At 41.4% G+C, this 19,187-nt stretch overlaps 2 protein-coding genes and 1 non-coding gene across 3 annotated transcripts; all 3 read right to left on the bottom strand.

Annotated features, from left to right (window-relative positions):
• Nucleotides 1–176: 176 nt before the first annotated feature.
• On the bottom strand, nucleotides 177–5,951 carry rbx1 (ring-box 1, E3 ubiquitin protein ligase). The gene is made up of 5 exons (XM_066674582.1): nucleotides 5,795–5,951; nucleotides 4,839–4,917; nucleotides 3,222–3,292; nucleotides 2,698–2,783; nucleotides 177–407 (listed from the first exon to the last, which is right to left on the bottom strand). Exons 1-5 carry the CDS (start codon nucleotides 5,870–5,872, stop codon nucleotides 395–397), a joined length of 327 nt encoding a protein of 108 aa, XP_066530679.1. The 5' UTR covers nucleotides 5,873–5,951; the 3' UTR covers nucleotides 177–394.
• Nucleotides 5,952–6,107: 156 nt separating this feature from the next.
• On the bottom strand, nucleotides 6,108–6,179 carry trnaq-cug (transfer RNA glutamine (anticodon CUG)). The gene has a single exon. It is a non-coding gene; the product is annotated as a tRNA-Gln (tRNA).
• Nucleotides 6,180–7,434: 1,255 nt separating this feature from the next.
• Nucleotides 7,435–18,004, bottom strand: chadla (chondroadherin-like a). The gene is made up of 10 exons (XM_066675690.1): nucleotides 17,964–18,004; nucleotides 16,619–16,780; nucleotides 14,743–14,937; nucleotides 14,492–14,647; nucleotides 13,243–13,388; nucleotides 10,981–11,219; nucleotides 10,593–10,843; nucleotides 9,148–9,840; nucleotides 8,836–9,002; nucleotides 7,435–7,937 (listed from the first exon to the last, which is right to left on the bottom strand). The coding sequence occupies exons 2-10, from the start codon at nucleotides 16,778–16,780 to the stop codon at nucleotides 7,610–7,612; spliced, it is 2,337 nt and encodes a 778-aa protein (XP_066531787.1). The 5' UTR covers nucleotides 17,964–18,004; the 3' UTR covers nucleotides 7,435–7,609.
• Between the last annotated feature and the right edge of the window lie 1,183 nt (nucleotides 18,005–19,187).

Genomic DNA, 19,187 nt, shown 5'->3' with positions numbered 1-19,187 from the left:
AATAATATTAAAAGAAAACTGCAGTCACGTCTTCAGGGTTGAGCAGGGAATGGATAGTTTTCACAGAAGAGTGTTCTCGTACATTGCTTGTTAGCAGCTCTACAAAACTCCTATTAAATCAAATTAAACAGTTAAATGTAAGGTTAGTAAAAGCCACACGATAAACAAGTACTGCTCGACTAAACAGTGGTGTTGGACAGAATTTATTCATAATTTACAACAATTCTTGTTGAACTTATCAAAACAACAGCTATTGGAGCAAACCTAAAACTAGTGTGGTTAACGTACAGGCATATCTTCAACGAAAGGAGAATGCTGACTAAACAAACTGTTAAACACAAGGGGATTTTTGAAGCATTCAATCAGGAGCGACAGTTCAGAATGACCCTGGTCGTCAGTGCCCATACCTGAAAACAGAACAAGGTGTCAGAAATTTAAATCAGTAACAGTGCTTTGCTGATATTGTAGGATGCTGCCCTCATCTGAAAATAAAAGTAACTTGAGAAGAAATGGTTTACCTGCCGTACAGAAACACTCCTATCACATTTTGTAGAGTAATTCTAGAGATATGGAGTGTTTAATTTCATATAAATATAAATTTAGGATTCCCACATCTCCCAGAGTTCATCGGCAATAATTTTGCTTTGTGGGGGCTGTGAATATATCGGTATTTATTTGGTAAAAAGCTGATTTCTGAGAAATTAACATATGCAGTTACAGAGGGTAAATGTTACAATAAATGCTGACAAAACACACCATTTGATATAACAAGTGTGTTCAAAAAACTTCTATTTTACAAAGGATTATTTGGGCATTCATAAGGCTAAATTAGGCTTGGTATTTAAATACAGTGGAACCTCTACTAACGAACTTTCCAAGATACAAACCGGGCATTTGAATATTTTTTGCCTCCACCAACGAACCACGACTCTAGAAACAAACCCGAGCCTCCGCTGAGCCGGCGGCTGGAAATGGCAACTGGCCCCAATAGACGAGTCTCCCAGCGCCCCCCAGACTTGAGTGAGGTTTTAAGATTAGCACATTGCAGCTTTAGCAATTTAGCATTAGCGTAAATAGCAGACATCGAAATTCGTGCTAAGTTAAACCGTATCTACGCTTCGTCTCCCCACATTCACCGCCTACTCTCCGTTATTCCACCCCCTGTATTTCTCTTTTATTTTTAGTAACGCTACATGTATTTTTTTTACTAATTTGAGAGTGTTGTAAACATATCAGTGCAAAAAGGGTGACATTCGGGGCGGGGGCTGGAACGCATTAACTGCTTTTCCATTATTTTAAATGGGGAAAACTGACTCGAGAAACGAACTTTTCCACTTACGAACCGGGTCACAGAACGGATCAAGTTGGTAGGTAGAGGTTCCACTGTACAGGAGGTCCTTGGGTTACGTCATCTCCCTTTTACTGTATAAAGCCTTGTTTCGACTTAAGTGGTTTTGCGTCGTAAACGTCGTAACGTGAACTTCGTGTTTGGTGTGCGTGGTGGAAGAATACACGGTTACGCGGCTCAGGACCGAGGAGGATAGGTGTTAGGATATGATAACTGCTTACAGTATGTTATTTATGTACAGTATGTACGTATGTTCCGACTTACACCGAAAATCGGTTTACGGCGCGACGTAGGAATAGATCAACGTCGTAAGTCGAGGACCCCCTGTATTTTGTTCCACATTAAATTCCTTAGCAGTTACTTTTTGGCACAATGTTACTTAAGCTAAAATTGCAAATTCTGAATAAAGCTGCTTTCACACTAATCACAGTCACGTAAGTGCTTTCAAAATCATTATTTTCAATGGGATTAAGAAGCGGATTTATGCACAAAAACCCATTGCGACAGATCTACAGGGTGCCATGTACATCGGCCAAGTCTTAACATTTCCTCCATGTTGAAGGAAAGATAGTTTTATGTTACTCTGAACACGAACTCTCCAGCATGTGCAGCACTTACAGCTTTCAGTGTCAAAGCAGCTTAAGAAGCTAAATACTACCACTAATAAAAGCACTCACCTGACAACGTTATAATACGATTTATGAGCTGATGATCAGTTAGAAACAAAAAGTGTGCTGCTGTTGAGGCTGAAAGTGGTTGAGATCAGGAATGGAAGGGTGTACACTATGTTAAGCTACTAGGGTGATTCTTTAGTAGCCAAGTTCTTTTTCTTTGAAACATATTCACTGGTGCAGTTTTATTTAAATTTGACCTATAAAATGGCTGATAATTATGGATTTAAAAAAAACAACAACCTCAAACACCCCTAAATCTGTGCCTTCTAAATAAAACTAGCTGAACATGACTGTTCCTCTTTAAAAATACAAGGTACACTGCCCTGTAATTTATTTCACTTTAAGCTGTAAATAGTGCACTGTGTGCAGAGTAATCTAAAGTGTAAGACACCATGCAAACAAACTTCTCCTAGTTAGAATAATAATCAAATGTTAACATGTCTTTTCAATGATCACAATATAGATTGTGGCCCAAAAAATAAACAAAGATCTGTAGTGTTTCCTCTAGTAAATAAATCTGTTAATCTCCACTCCACTGATTTGATCCCGAGCCTTCATGCAGAGTGACGAATCAAGCTGTAACTTTTAACAGAAAATTCCAAATGGTGGTCTGACACAATCCAAGAACATGCTTAAACTGTGGGTGGTATAGTGTACTTTATAGAACTGACTCACTTTTGGAACTCCCACTCCCTGTTATCCAGAGGGCACACCTGCCTTGTCTTCAGCCAGCGGGAGATACAGTGGAAATGAAACGCATGCTGAAAGAAAACACACACATGAATAAAAACAGGACTGGTGATCTCATGTAATTTAGTATGAAAATGTTCACATCTTAAATGTTATGTAAATACAATCAAAGCCTCATGACTGCAGCAAACATCAGAATTAACACTCAGTAATTCTCAATCACAAGAGGGTGCCCAGCATAAATTTAAAGGCTAAGCAGCAGCTCTATGAAAGTGTCAAACAAAAATACAGTGGAGTTTGAGTTCCTAACTTGTGTTTATTGACAGTCAGAAAACGTTATTTCTTACTAATTCAAGGAATGTCTTCCTTGCTTTTGTGTCATGTTTTGCTTTTCCTTACATTTGGTCCAAAAAAAAATTCTTTTATGACTTTAACTCAAGTCTATGCATCAACAGGGTGTCACAAAAATCACTCTTGTACTACCTTTTACAGTCAAAATACATACTTACATTGCACACTCCCCATGCCACAGTGCACTCCTCTGATGTAGCTGAAGCCTGGTTGGCTTGGCATTCTATACCTACAAAAAGCCACAAGATACAGGTTAGCTGGTATTCTGAGGTAAAAAATATATCTATCCATCTTTACACTTATATAGCACCTTTCTAGACACCCAAGGACACTTTTACAATCCACACTGCTCAGAACACACACACACACACACCAGCAGCCAAACGCACAAAACGTACTCTCAACCTGGAGGACTGCATCGGGCACTAGGGTTTCACCCAGGACAGAGTGCCCATCCATATCTGGGCACACACACACAAGGATTCGTCACTGAGAGGCAAACGTGGTAACCAATAAGCCACCATTGCGCCCATATCTGTCTATATGTAGTCTTTATTTATTTGTTGTCCCTAAATATATATAAGTCATAGTCCCTGTACTCTCTAAACATTTTAAGATCAAAGTGACATTCACAATTTTCATTAAAAATAATAATAATAAAAAAATCCTCCTCATCATTTGCTTGCTCTCAGGTCTGTTTCAAAGCCCCAGTGTCAGTAAATTGCTATTTAAAAAAATGCTAGGTTTTCTGTCTTTGCTGATGGCATTGAAAAGGCATCTGGAGTTTTTAAATCAAAAGAGAAAACTCCAAACCTTGAAAAGCATGCACATAGATGAGAATATTGCTCTATTCCTGTTCCACAGGTGGGCAATCTTGACTTATTTTCGCTGTTTCCTGTTATTTAAGGTGGAAGTGTCTCCAAATTCGAGAAATGGCTAACTGCATGCAAGTAAACACAGACCAAAAGTGCTACAAAACTATATAATTATTCATTAATTCATTATCTGTAACCGCTTATCCAATTCAGGTTCGCGGTGGGTCCAGAGCCTACCTGGAATCATTGGGCGCAAGGTGGGAATACACCCTGGAGGGGGCGCCAGTCCTTCACAGGGCAACACACACTCACACATTCACTCACACCTACAAACGGTTTGGAGTCACCAATCCACCTACCAACGGGTGTTTTTTTTTTTTTGACTGTGGGAGGAAACCCACGCAGACACAGAGAGAACACACCACACTCCTCACAGACCGTCACCCGGAGGAAACCCACGCAGACACAGAGAGAACACACCACACTCCTCACAGACAGTCACCCGGAGGAAACCCACGCAGACACAGAGAGAACACACCACACTCCTCACAGACAGTCACCCAGAGGAAACCCACACAGACACAGGGAGAACACACCACACTCCTCACAGACAGTCACCCGGAGCGGGAACCCACAACCTCCAGGCCCCTGGAGCTGTGTGACTGCGACACCTACCTGCTGCGCCACCGTGCCGCCCCACTATATAATTAGTTACAAGTATATAAATAATGTTGCAAATTATGCTTTTTTTTTTTTTTTTTTTTTTTAGTCTACTACTTTGTTGGTTCCATGAGAGCAATGTTTTTTTTTTTGGCTCACAGCCATTTTATTGCAGCAGAAAAGGGTGAAATCATTCTGATATTTTGGTATCAGCAACCACACCATACCATTGAAAAAGTGCTGTAAAAAAATAATAATAAAATTAAAAAATATACAAAACAAGGGTTAGAAAGTACTCACAGAGGTCCATAATATGATTTCTGCAGATGGCACAATTATCCACCACAATGTCCCAAGCCCATAGAGCCACAGCATTCCACTGAGAGAGAGAGAGAGATTAGCATAATACAGACTAAAATAGACAGTTGTTAGCTCTTGGGGAAAGCAAAAATGGGTTTCAAACTATTTCATAGACTTTACCCCACAAATGCCTGAGTTTTTAAATGTGATATTCACAATACTAAATGGACATAAAATATAAGCATCTGAGTTTTGTTTTTTTGCTGTTTTTATTGTGATAAGTTACACAGGTGTGTGTTGAAGTAGTCGTTTATACTAATTAGGCGTGTTCGCATTAATTTTAACGTATACCATTAATAAATGTATTATGTTAACTATGGTTGAAGCCTTAAAATAGACAAGATTAAGAAAATAAAAACGCTATTAAAACACAGGAATAAATTATAAAGCATAAATAATGCAGCAAAGTCTAATCGTTCCGGAATTACACCAGCAGTTCTCGCTAATTCCTGCTTATGGTTAGCGTTACAGATTAGTGTATCATTGACTGCCATTAAATGTACTAAATTATAAAACATTTAAACTGGACTGTATTAGTTTAGCAGTTCTAATTTGATAAACACAGAAGTAATACTGGTTACTGGATGTCATAGTGCGAGGAAACATCGCAAACTCATGCTTAATGGGGAAGCTAAGCTAAGCCAAATGCATATGACAGATGCTAATGCTAACAAACTGACATATAATGGAAACGCTAAGCTAATGCTAACGTATAGCAGAGAGAAGCTAACGCAAACACATTGGTTTGCAATGGAGAAGCTAAGCTAACGATCAGTAGCCGGTAACAAGGAACGGAACTCGTTAAATCTGCCGACTCACTACTTCAGTCATTAATTCAGTTAAACTTAATATGGTACAGCACACAGTCCCGCGCTTCTCCGTTCGGCGTTATTTACCTTTTTCACTTCGAAGCGCTTCTTGCTCGCTCCGCTATTAGCTCCGCTCGGAGTATCCACATCCATCGCCGCCGCCATGGCTCCTCCTCCACCGCGCTAAGCTCCAGATAAAGGCCCCAGAAGGCGGGACTGAGTTATAGCGTGGAGTCACTCGCCAGTATTTTTATTTTATTTATTTTGTCAATGTAGATATATATTTTTATATATATATATATATATATATTTGCTGTTAAAACACTATATTTCTAGCTATATTTCCGTTTATGTTAATTAGAATGCGAGTTATAATGTGCTAAAAGAAAAAGTAAAGGTTAGGTTCCACCGAGATTTGAACTCGGATCGCTGGATTCAGAGTCCAGAGTGCTAACCATTACACCATGGAACCCCTTGTTTGCCTGTGAAAAAAAGTGTGCCTATAAGTTTAAAGGAAGACACAGCTCTAGAATATAGAGTTAGAATTATAATTGTGCAGGGCTAATAATAGTTTACACAATTCACTATAGTCGTAAATATAGGATCAATTCTCAAAACAAGAATTAAGCCTGGTTCTGGATAACATTATCCCTTCAGTGGATATTGTATTAAAGTTACATTTCTGGAGAAGGGCGTGTCAGGATACGGCGTAGGGTTGGCGTCGACACATTGTGTAAGGCATAGGTTCGACACAGAAGCTTAAGGTTTATGGTGTTTGAATTTACACATTTCCCAGTAAACATTTAGCCGTTGATTCAACGTTGAAATACCGTAATGACTGCCGTCTAATCAACGTTCTCTTAAGTTTGAAAATAAAAGTTGAAAAGACGTCCAAACACAGACATTGAAAATACGACTATTAGACGTATTTTGGACGTCCATTGGCGTTATTAATTGCTCCCGAAATAAATTACTTGTATAAAACGAGGTTTGGACGTCCACTGACGTTATCGATTGGTCACCACTTAACTAACTTATTAAGATCCCAGTAAACATTTTGCCGTTGATTCAACGTTGAAATACCGTAATGACTGCCGTCTAATCAACGTTCTCTTAAGGTTGAAAATGAAAGTTGAAAAGACGACTATTAGACGTATTTTGGACGTCCATTGACGTTATTAATTGGTCCCGAAATAAATGACTTGTTTGAAACGCATTTTGGACGTCCACTGACGTTATCAATTGGTCACAATTTTTAAGATGGATTTTGGACGTCCGTTGACGTTTAAAATATGTCCTTAACGGACTGACTACTTTTAGACCTATTTTGAACGTCCAGGGACGTTCCTTGTTTACTGGGATGGATTTTGGACGTCCATTGACGTTTAAAATATGTCCTTAACGGACAGACTACTTTTAGACCTATTTTGAACGTCCAAGGACGTTCCTTGTTTACTGGGATGAGACTGTCTTTAGACACTGCAGTTTCAATGACAAAATGCTCAGCCATGGTCTTTAACTCATTATTTTGCACATTATACAACTTCTAGGGTACAACGAATACTGCCCAGACATGTTAGCTAAAGCTTTTCACTGGAGAGCTTTTATTTAATCATTAATTTAAGAGGAAACATGGGATAAGGTACCAGAGAACAGCATATGTTAATTGAAAAATCTATTTATATGCTTAAATTGTAATCCTTTCCAGACAAAATGGAAATGGGATGGTCTTGGAATGTGATTCCAAATGGTCGTTTAGTGTAACACTAAAATAATAACAATAAAAAATTCATCTTTACTGTACACATTAAATACAGGAAAATTGTAGCAATGATTAGCAGCCAAAATTCAGTAAGCACTTTGCAGAATATATAGCGTAGTGAACAAGCTCTACTACAGATATCATTGAACCTTCTTGTTCTTATTGTTTCTCTGTGGTGATTTCAGAGCTGATTCCACAGGGCTTTTGGGTTCAGATGTTGATGGTTTCTCCACTTTCTTGGCCGGTTTGGGTTTGGCTTTGATGTTGAAAGATTTGGCGGTGACTCCACTGAGTAGTGAGGGTTTGGGTGAAATTGTGCTCTTCACAACACTGGTAGAGTTGGTGATTCGGGGAGGTTCCTCAGTGCTACAGTTCTTAAAGACCTCAGCCTCTCTGACTGTACAACCCCGAAGCTCATCAGGATAAAAGCACACTGCAGATGTGTTCAGATTAGTCTGATTCATCCAGCTGAGGGAAAGAAAGCAATTGTATTGTTTCTAGGTTTCACAAAGTAGATTTGCCCACCAGACATTGCAACCTACAGTATCAAGTATACAGGGCTCAAGTACCTGAGCTGGTTGACCTACTTCACCTGTTTTAGTTGGTGTTAGTTAACGTTAGCTTGACTTGCTAAACTCGGTGGCTCAGATTATACTCGGCTACGTAGCTGCATTACAGAGGTTTATAGTGTCGGATGAATTCGAGTTCGACTTCGATCACATTTACAAGAATAACGGTACCTCTAAATTTGAGTTTAGCTTATTGCTAGGCTATTGACATGAATAATGTTGGTTATTTAGCTAGCTAGATACTGTCATAACAGTCAGACAATAATGGTGTTTTACCACGGTGTTGTTCAGCTGTTGTCCACCAGTCATTTTAATTCATACTTATATATGTCAATAACTAAAATAATGTGAAATATTCATGGAGGTCCATTAAGTGGTGCTTAGCCTTTAATGCTTCAACATTTCATACATTTTGGACAAATATTTTTCCGACTTTTTGGGAACTGTTTTGGGCCCATTTCTCTTCTAGCATGACTGTGCTCCTGTGCACAAAGCAAAGTCCATAAAGGCCTGGTTGAGTGAGTTTGATGTGAATGAACCTGACAGGACTGCAGAGCCCTGACCTCAACCTCATCAAACAACTTTGGGATGAACTCGAGAGACTGCACACCAGACCCTTTTGTCCAACATCAGTGTCTAACCTCACAAATGTTAAATGTATGGGCAGAATATCCCACATACAAGTACAATCTATTAAAGCTTCAAAAGTGAATGAATATGGATTTAGAATGGGAAAAGTTCCTGTAGGTCTAATGTGTAGCTGTCTAAATAAAATTCTTTGTGTGAGTTTGACTAACCTGTGGAGAGGCAGAAGACTACAGTCACACCTTAGAGGGTTGTTGTCAAGTGTGAGGTGTTTTAGACTGGTCAAAGTGGACAGGTCAGGCAGGTGCTCCAGCTGATTGTCCTCCAGAGAGAGAGACAGTAGAGACAAACCCAATCCAGCCAGAGTCTCCTGACTTATCTACAGCAGGAAGCAAAAATTAATCTCGGTTGTCTCTTACTCTAACAGGGACTTCTGTCGAAATGTGTTTACAAATCAAACATTTTATATTGCTATATATATATACTGATATTGAATTATTGTCCAGACGTACTGTATGCCTTACCCTTTTCAGTCCCAGGCCATCCAGGTACAGATACTTCAGATTCCCTCCCACTGCCTGGAATGCTTTTGGTGCAATCCAGGTAATCTTATTCCTTGAGAGGTGGAGCTCGGTCAACTGAGGGGCATGAACTAAAACATCAGTCGGCACATCTGTAAGCTGATTGTCTCCCAGGTGTAGGATCTCGAGATTTGGGGCAGGGTCTAAAGACAATGCTGCGATAGTGTAGATGCTGTTATTGCTCAGGTAGAGACCTCTGAGCATGGCAATTGGTTGGAGAAGGCCTGCAGTTTCCAATTTAGTGATGAGGTTTCTCTCCAGGTGGAGCTCCAGTAGATTCGGGATGTGTGTTAGCGTAGCTGCAGAGGGGAAGTGGGTGAGTTTATTTCCGTCTAGGTGAAGGTACATTAGCTGTTGGGCTCCAGAAAAAGCTCCTGAGCTCAGAGAAGCAAGTTCGTTATTGGACAAGTAAAGGTACACAAGCTTCTTCAACATTCTGAAAGCTCCAGCCTCGACCTCATGGATCTTACAGCCGTCCAGGTGCAGTGACACCACCTCTGGGATGCCACGGAAACTGTTGCTGGGGAGATAGTGGAAGTGGTTGCCACGCAGGTCCAGCAAGTGGGTGTTGTTGGGGAAAGCACGTGGAACTTTGGTGTGGCCACCATTTTCACAAGACACATGCTGAGCCTCAGGCTAAGAGATAAACAGAAAACTGTATTATAAATTGAATGAGAGCTATTTGTAGCTAGAAAAAAGTAAGAGTTGAGGCACTATTTAACTTAAAATATAAGTTAGTAGACAGTTATGTCTATGGTAGGGTGACCAGACGTCCTCTTTTACCCGGACATGTCCTCTTTTTTAAACTTAAAAAAATATCCAGGCGGAATTTCAAAAACGTCCAGTTTTTGTTTTTCTAGAGCTTATGTAGAACTTCGAGAAGCGTTTCGTTCACAAACTAGTCCCGCCCTCACCTACTCCGATTGGTTCGCTTGAGTGAGAAGGGGGCGTGGTGAAGTAGCCTAAAATCTTCTGATTGGACGGTCTGACTGTAGAGCTACCGTTATTGGTCGATGACCTTCTCTGTAAACATTTAATTGGTCAGTCTGCACGTCAGTAGTCCTTGTTTATGTCAGGCAAAGCTCATGTACCTACCCTCATCTCGAGCAGCTATGCCGCAACGTAAATGTAAGTTCTCGGATGAATTGAAAAAGAAATTCCCATGTTTTGTGTAGCGAATAAAGGTGTAAAGGACCTAAAAGCACACATAGGTTCAGCTAAGTATACAACGCCCTCCCCTAGTTTATGGCAAGAATTAGATCAATGGAGATATCTCCCCAGGGATGATGCCAATATGGCTGACTTTGTATGGGTCTTGAATAGGCTCACAAACACACATTCACTCTGGTGTTATACTCTCTATCTCTCTCTCTCACACCCACACACACCTCACATAGGCAGTTCTCAGGACAATCTTTTCTCTTCATCTCAGTTATGACCACCATCTCTTCCTTCTCCTCCACCTCCTCTTTCATCTCTCCACCTTGTCTCCTGCAGCGCAAGTCCTTCTCAGGCACAGCCTGTATAGGTTCATCTGAAAGGTGTGGTGGTCCGGCACATTTCCCCTGTAGTTTCACCCCACCATCTCGCGCCCAGGAGCGCAGGTCCAACAGCACACACGTGCACCACACTGGGTTAGCTGAAATAAAAGCAAGATAAAAGCAGTAGGAGTTTCCAAAGCTATCTTCTTTGTTTCAGCGTTTGTTGAAACTATATTCCAAGTAACATAAGAGACAAAATGTTAATGAAATAGTGTAAATACTGTGTGTGTGTTACCTATGAGGTTGATGTTCCGGAGCTTACTCGTTCCTGTTGGTGGGTAAAGGTATTGGAGCTGGTTGTGACTCAGGTCGAGGTGAGACAGGAGTGGAGAGAGAGACAGTGCAGTTGCAGAAATGTCCTGCAGGGACATATGTGCCAGAGACAGGTGTGTAAGTCTGGGCATCGACACACTCATTTCACCCAGGAACGTCATGGGGTTAAAGCTCAAGTCCAGGTGTGTTAGCCCCACCAATCTGAAAGTAAGTGTGAAAAAGACGTTAAATTAGAGAGTGGGGAGGGTGGCTCTGGCCTCGGAAAATTTTGAGAATTTTGTGAAAAATGCTAAGTCACCAAACTTAGTTTCAGATAATGTTAAAAAAAACAAGGTGAGAATTTTATAATTGGCCTAAATGAGCACAAAATTCATTCATTATCTGTAAGCGCTTATCCAGTTCAGGGTCGTGGTGGGTGTAGAGTCTACCTGGAATTATTGGGCGCAAGGCGGGAACACACCCAGGAGGGGACGCCAGTCCATCACAGGGCAACACATACACACACTCACACCTATGGACACTTTTTTGAGTCACCAATCTACCTACCAACTAGTGTTTTTGGACCGTGGGAGCACCCGGAGGAAACCCACGCGGACACAGGGAGAACACACCACACTCCTCACAGACAGTCACCCGGAGGAAACCCACGCAGACACAGGGAGAACACACCACACTCCTCACAGACAGTCACCCGGAGGAAACCCACGCAGACACAGGGAGAACACACCACACTCCTCACAGACAGTCACCCGGAGGAAACCCACGTGGACACAGGGAGAACACACCACACTCCTCACAGACAGTCACCCGGAGGAAACCCACGCAGACACAGGGAGAACACACCACACTCCTCACAGACAGTCACCCGGAGGAAACCCACGCAGACACAGGGAGAACACACCACACTCCTCACAGACAGTCACCCGGAGGAAACCCACGCAGACACAGAGAGAACACACCACACCCCTCACAGACAGTCACCCGGAGGAAACCCATGCGGACACAGAGAGAACACATCAAACTCCTCACAGACAGTCACCCGGAGGAAACCCACGCAGACACAGGGAGAACACACCACACTCCTCACAGACAGTCACCCGGAGGAAACACACGCAGACACAGGGAGAACACACCACACTCCTCACAGACAGTCACCTGGAGGAAACCCACGCGGACACAGGGAGAACACACCACACTCCTCACAGACAGTCACCTGGAGGAAACCCACGCGGACACAGAGAAAACACACGATACTCCTCACAGTCACCCGATGTGGGATTGGAACCCACAACCTCCAGGTCCCTGTAACTGTGTGATTGCGACACCTAGCTGCTGCACCACTGTGCTTCCCTCTAACAGATTCTGTCTTTCCAAAATCAGTACAGTCCAACTCACTGCATATTGAAATTTTAATTACTTTTATTGAAGTTTTACACATATGCTGTTCAGGAACTGCAGTGGGAGGATTTATCTAATCATGGCTGGAGGAGTTACCTTGACATCATAGGAGAAGTTAAGGCTGATTCATACCTACTGTGGACGTAGCACAGGACTGTCGACATTCCTCGATGTTCAAACCTCTTGTGTCACTGTCCCTGGTGACCATGTACTATTAATTGACTTCCCTGTCTTGTCATACTCCCTCCTCTTGTCTTCCCACCCAAGTTTTAGGACAATTTCTGTGACTCTGTTGTTCAGACTACCACCACCTGAGATTCTTATAGTAGTGTATGTGTAAATTATTGTACACACATAAAGCAATGTGCAAAAGAGACCACACAGCTTTTTTATTTACTCTCCTGTCAGAATATTAAGTACAGTTCGGCATGAATGAAGCAATGCATAAGCCTATCAAACTTTTTGATATTGTGTGTGTCCAGCAACAGTGGCGACGGGTGAAAAAGCGCCCAAAGGTGTCCAATTCGAGGACACTGATTGGCCAAACGCTAAGAAACGTTTTTTGATTGGCTGTGCCCCTGGCCCAGAGCAGGCCTCCAAATCTGGCCCTCTGCAACAAAACATTGTCCAGTAGCAACATAAATGAAAAGGAAGCTACCGTCTCTCAATATATTTTATATATTACACATTATTTTACATTTATAACACACTCACATCTCCAATAATTAGTTCATTAGTTAGATTTCTGGCCAATGAATGATCAAGATGTGTTTGTGTCACCAGGTGGACTGGGACATTGTTAACTAGTTACAGTAAAAGGAAATACCTGGTCATGGTGGCAGTGGGAAAGAACTGCAGCTCGTTGTGATTGAGCCAGAGGTGGATGAGAGAGAGGAGACCGGCAAAGGCTTCAGTCTCTAGGTTATTCAAAGAGTTATGACTGAGACGCAGTGACTGCAGGTTCAGAAGGCCCTGAGACACAGAGAGAAGTCACTGTAATGTCACCAAAAAATATAATATAGAAAAGTACAGGGGTTGGAGAATGAAAGTGAAACACCTGGTTTTAGACCACAGTAATGTATTAGTGTGGTGTAGGGCCTCCTTTTGCGGTCGATACAGCGTCAGTTCGTCTTGGGAATGACATACACAAGTCCTGCACAGTGGTCTGAGGGATTTGAAGCCATTCTTCTTGCAGGATAGTGGCCAGGTCTCTACGTGATGCTGGTGGAGGAAAACGTTTCCTGACTCGCTCCTCCACAACACCCCAAAGTGGCTCAATAATATTTAGATCTGGTGACTGTGCAGGCCATGGGAGATGTTCAACTTCACTTTCATGTTCATCAAACCAGTCTTTCACCAGTCTCGCTGTGTGTATTGGTGCATTGTCGTCCTGATACACGGCACCGCCTTCAGGACACAGTGTTTGAACCATTGGATGCACATGGTCCTCCAGAATGGTTCGGTAGTCCTTGGCAGTGACGCGCTCATCTAGCACAAGTATTGGGCCAAGGGAATGCCATGATACGGCAGCCCAAACCATCACTGATCCACCACCATGCTTCACTCTGGGCATGCAACAGTCTGGTGGTACGCTTCTCTGGGGCTTCTCCACGCCGTAACTCTCCCGGATGTGGGGAAAACAGTAAAGGTGGACTCATCAGAGAACAATACATGTTTCACATTGTCCACAGCCCAAGATTTGCGCTCCTTGCTCCATTGAAACTGGTCTTTCACCAGTCTTGCTGTGTGTATTGGTGCATTGTCGTCCTGATACACGGCACCGCCTTCAGGACACAATGTTTGAACCATTGGATGCACGTGGTCTTACTGGTGCAGTGTGGAGTTAATGAAGATTGTCCACCAGGCTGCTCCAATTTAGCCCTGACACCTCCCACACTACAATGACAGGTGTTTCAGTTTCATTGTCTAACCCCTGTACATATGTTTAACCTCTTATAAGATTAACCCCTTATGTTCTAAGGTTTTTTGTGTGTGTTTTGGGATTTTGGGAACCTATACAAAGCATAATATTGTGATGTTTTCTAGTGAATTTGTGGAACTATTAGAGTCTATACCTGGAAGGCCATGTTGGGAATGTAAGTGAGCCGATTATGGGTGAGAGAGAGCAGGCTCAGTGAACCCAGCTGAGAAAACGCTCCCGGTCTTATGTCATCAACGCGGTTCCGATCCAGCATCAACCGCTTCAGTGATGACAGACCATCAAATGACTCCTGGGGAGGGAAAGATGTCCCAGAGTATGTTACATGTCTTGATAATTGCACTTGGGTATTAAAAGGTAACACACTCCACATTTATACACCAATACCTGGTGAAGGATCTCGATGTTGTTGTTGCTGAGGTCAAGTTGAACTAAGCGTCCAAGACTCCTGAAGGCCCCCTCTCGTACGGTGTGTATTTTACAGCCTTGCAGGCCCAGGTGTGTGAGGTATGGAGTGTGGGAGAAAGCCCCCCGCACCAGCTCCCCCAGATTGTTCCTCTTCAGATCCAGCTTCACTGTTATCTACAATGAGATTATCATAATGATGGGGTTTGTATTAAGCAGTCAGTATTAAGAATAGATTATACAGTATTCAATTATACATTATATGGTCAAAAATATGTGAACAATGCAAAATAAAAAAAATAGCCTACCCTCAAATGGCATGTATTAAGCTTTGAAATATTTTAACAACACATTTTAAATTGAATATTGCACAATGGTTTTGGAGGACAAAAGACCATTGCGGGCGGCATGGTGGTGCAGCAGGTAGGTGTCGCAGTCACACAGCTCCAGGGGCCTGGAGGTTGTGGGTTCGAGTCCCGCTCCGGGTGACTGTCTGTGAGGAGTGTGGTGTGTTCTCACTGTGTCTGCGTGGGTTTCCTCCGGGTGACTGTCTGTGAGGAGTGTGGTGTGTTCTCCCTGTGTCTGCGTGGGTTTCCTCCGGGTGACTGTCTGTGAGAAGTGTTGTGTGTTCTCCCAGTGTCTGCGTGGGTTTCCTCCGGGTGATTGTCTGTGAGGAGTGTGGTGTGTTCTCCCTGTGTCTGCGTGGGTTTCCTCCAGGTGACTGTCTGTGAGGAGTGTGGTGTGTTCTCCCTGTGTCCGCGTGGGTTTCCTCTGGGTGCTCCGGTTTCCTCCCACAGTCCAAAACACACGTTGGTAAGTGGATTGGTGACTCAAAAGTGTCAGTAAGTGTGAGTGAATTTGTGTGTGTGTCTGTGTTGCCCTGTGAAGGACCGGCGCCCCCTCCAGGGTGTATTCGGTGTATTTGGACTGTGGGAGGAAACCGGAGCACCCAGAGGAAACCCACGCAGACACAGGGAGAACACACCACACTCCTCACAGACAATCACCCGGAGGAAACCCACGCAGACACAGAGAGAACACACCACACTCCTCAGAGACATTCACCCGGAGTGGGAATCGAACCCACAACCTCCAGGCCCCTGGAGCTGTGTGACTGCGACGCTACCTGCTGCACCACTTTTTAAATTTAATTTTAAAAAGTTGCAAATTATTGATTAAAAAAAGCAGTAAACTGTTGCCATTTGGAGTTTTTTTCAAATACATTTTTACATTAATATGTACAGTACTGGGCAAACATCTTAGGCACCTAAGATTATTATCATTTAAAATAATTTGTCAACTTAATAAGTGTAATGCTGGTATAAAATTATATATAAATACAATAATTACAAAAACGTAAATACAGTAAGGCTTTATTTTCATAAAAAAAGTAGCTGTGTTGTGGGTAGTGTAACAAATTTTTTTTTTCAGATATTTTCCTTGATCGTATGGATTTCTTAAATCAACAGCACACTTGATTTAACATAAAGTATTTATTAACCTCTGTAAATTAACCTTTATTTACATAAAGTATTTATTAACCTCTGTAAAACTATAAACTGAAGTCGATAAACTGAAGTAATAACGAACTGCCAAAAGGAGAGGTTTGGAATTGGTTAACTACGGCCACCGTAGTCAACCATGTTACTACTTCTGGTAATAGTATTTATTTATTTATTTATTTATTTATTTGCGAATACACTCTTACTGTTCGGCTTAGCAGCGTTTTAAATCGCATTTTTCTCAGGTGCCTAAAATTTTCGCACAACACTGTAATTGTCAAAACATTTGTCTCATTCCAGAACCGCTATAATCCAATACTCTGTGTAGTAGCCGTCAGAGTAGAACTGAAAAGAACCTCGTCGATGGTAGGTGGGATCTGGGTGATATTCTTTGCGGTGCATGATACAGTGAGTTTTTTATTGTCGCAGTTGCAGAAACGGGGACATTTCCCAGTTCGCACCGGGGGCGGAAGTACCACAGTCAGCCACAGGATGGAGGCAAACTCCACCACCCGCATCTACAGACCACAACACAGGGAAATACAGTGGAATATGTACATAATAATGACAACGTGGAGCTCATTAAATGATTAAAATATTGAAAAAAATCTTAGTCAATACACATTATACAGAGCCATATCCAAAATGTTACACACAATAATATTCTCCACAATATACAAAGTAATATACTCTTTTCATGTGAAAATGGGTCTTTTACAGAGAACACACATTTGCTGAACTTAAAATATAATATATGTGCTGTGCAGATGTTAAGAGCAACTTTATATGTTATTTTTTACTTCTGTAGTGAATTAAGTTTAGAAAATATATAGAAACAACTACCAAAATGTGTTTTTGTTTCTCACAGTAGGTTTGTAGAGGATGTCTTAACACGAATTTACTCTGAAAATCAACAAAACTTGCAAATGACCAGTGGCAGACAAACCTTTGCACATGACTGTATGTAAATGGAGGTCTGGGCTTGAGTGAGACTCCTGACTTATCCGCCATAACACCAGGGTAACAAATTTCTCGAGAGAGTGAATAGTGCTGGGTAGAGCACACATACTGACTAAACTTAACCCAGTAAACAAGGAACGTCCCTGGACGTTCAAAAGAGGTCTAAAAGTAGTCTGTCCATCAAGGACATATTTTAAACGTCAATGGACGGCCAAAATTCATCTTAATAAGTTAGTTAAGTGGTGATCAATCGATAACGTCAGTGAACGTCCAAAGCGCGTTTTATACAAGTAATTTATTTCGGGACCAATTAATAACGTCAGTGGACGTCCAAAATACGTCTAACAGTCGTCATTTCAATGTCTGTGTTTGGACGTCTTTTCAACTTTCATTTTCAACCTTAAGAGAACGTTGATTAGACGGCAGTCATTACGTTATTTCAACGTTGAATCAACGGCTAATTGTTTATTGGGAAACACTTTAATAGGATTAATTTTTCGAGAGAAAAAAAAAAAAACAGCCTTTCTAAAATGTCATGTTTTCAAAATTAGGAGATAGAAAGAAAGCAGCTTCCAAAGTGCAATAATTAATATTATAAAGTCTTAATATTAGTTTTGAGAAAGTAACAACATTAAACATTGAATGAACCTTTAAACATCTTTAACCTTATTCTATGTAACACAATATTCTTTCATACAGGCTTGAATCACAATGATCATTGAGTAAAAAACATACCGCTACCTTTCTCAGGCTCTGTCAGTGCTGTAGAAGCTCAGTTACTGAGTGATGTCAGAGAGAAAACAAGGGAGGGGAGTGGACAGAGTGACCTTTGACTTTAAAATTCCTGTGGTGTTTTCAAGGAAGACGCTGAGGCAGGCAGCAGGTCCTCCATTGCTTAGCTCTATCATGGTGTGACCCATGCATGAAGTGATTGATTGTCATTGACTGAGCCCCCAGTTTTTGCAGTATCTGAAGGTGAGGGTGAGGACATTAGCAAAGAGGAGGAGGAGGAGTAAGTATGGAGCACATGCTTTGTCATACATATATATAATGTGCTGTGAACTAGCTAATGGACTAATAGCTGAAGTTTCTGTTAACTTTGGAATTTCAATGTCCCACTATAGGTTTAACCACTTCCAAGCTTTAAAGAGCCAGGGTTACAAATACTTAAAGAATTTTACTTGAATTCATGTGACATTTATGAAAAAAATCCCTCACCTACTACAGTGAATGAGTAAAATGCATTGGTAAATTTGCCAGTGTTCCTCTAGACTCTTTTTATCAATACTTTCTCACAGTTAATTATAAAGCTTATAATATCATACTGATAGCCAGCCAAGCAAAAAATGTTTTGTTAAAAATGCTTTGTAAAATGGAAAGAATGCAGGAAGACTGCAGAGTAGAGAAATGAGTTTACATAGAGTCTTCTACAGGGTGGGCAATTTATATGGATACACCTTAATAAAATGGGCACCTGAAACTACGGGTACTGGAAGCCTGTGCTTGCATTTCCCCTGTGGTGTTGCTATAAGTGTGTGAATAGTGGGAGAAGAGGGTTGCATTGGCAATCCAACACAATGGGCAGCACTTTGAACACATTTTATAAGTGGTCAGAAACTTGTAAATAACTCATGAAACAATAAAGTTACGATAAAACCAAGCACACCATTGTTTTTCTTGTGAAATTCCCAATAAGTTTGATTTCCCATTGAAAAAACAAAAGTTGGATCCAAAATGGCCGACTTCAAAATGGCCGACATGGTCGCCACCCATCTTAAAAAGTTTCCCCCCTCCCATATACTAATGTGCCACAAACAGGAAGTTAATATCACCAACCATTCCCATTTTATTAACGTGTATCCATATAAATGGCCCACCTTGTAGTTTAATTCTTTGGTCCTGTGTTTAAACATTTGACTGTTTTACAATAAAAAAAAAATCATAAATAAAAGAAAGCTACTTCTT

This window comes from Hoplias malabaricus, chromosome 6 (assembly GCF_029633855.1).
Source record: "Hoplias malabaricus isolate fHopMal1 chromosome 6, fHopMal1.hap1, whole genome shotgun sequence".
NCBI lineage: Eukaryota > Metazoa > Chordata > Actinopteri > Characiformes > Erythrinidae > Hoplias > Hoplias malabaricus.
The sequence above is the reverse complement of the archived record's forward strand: the minus strand, read 5'-3'. Positions and strand labels throughout refer to the sequence as shown.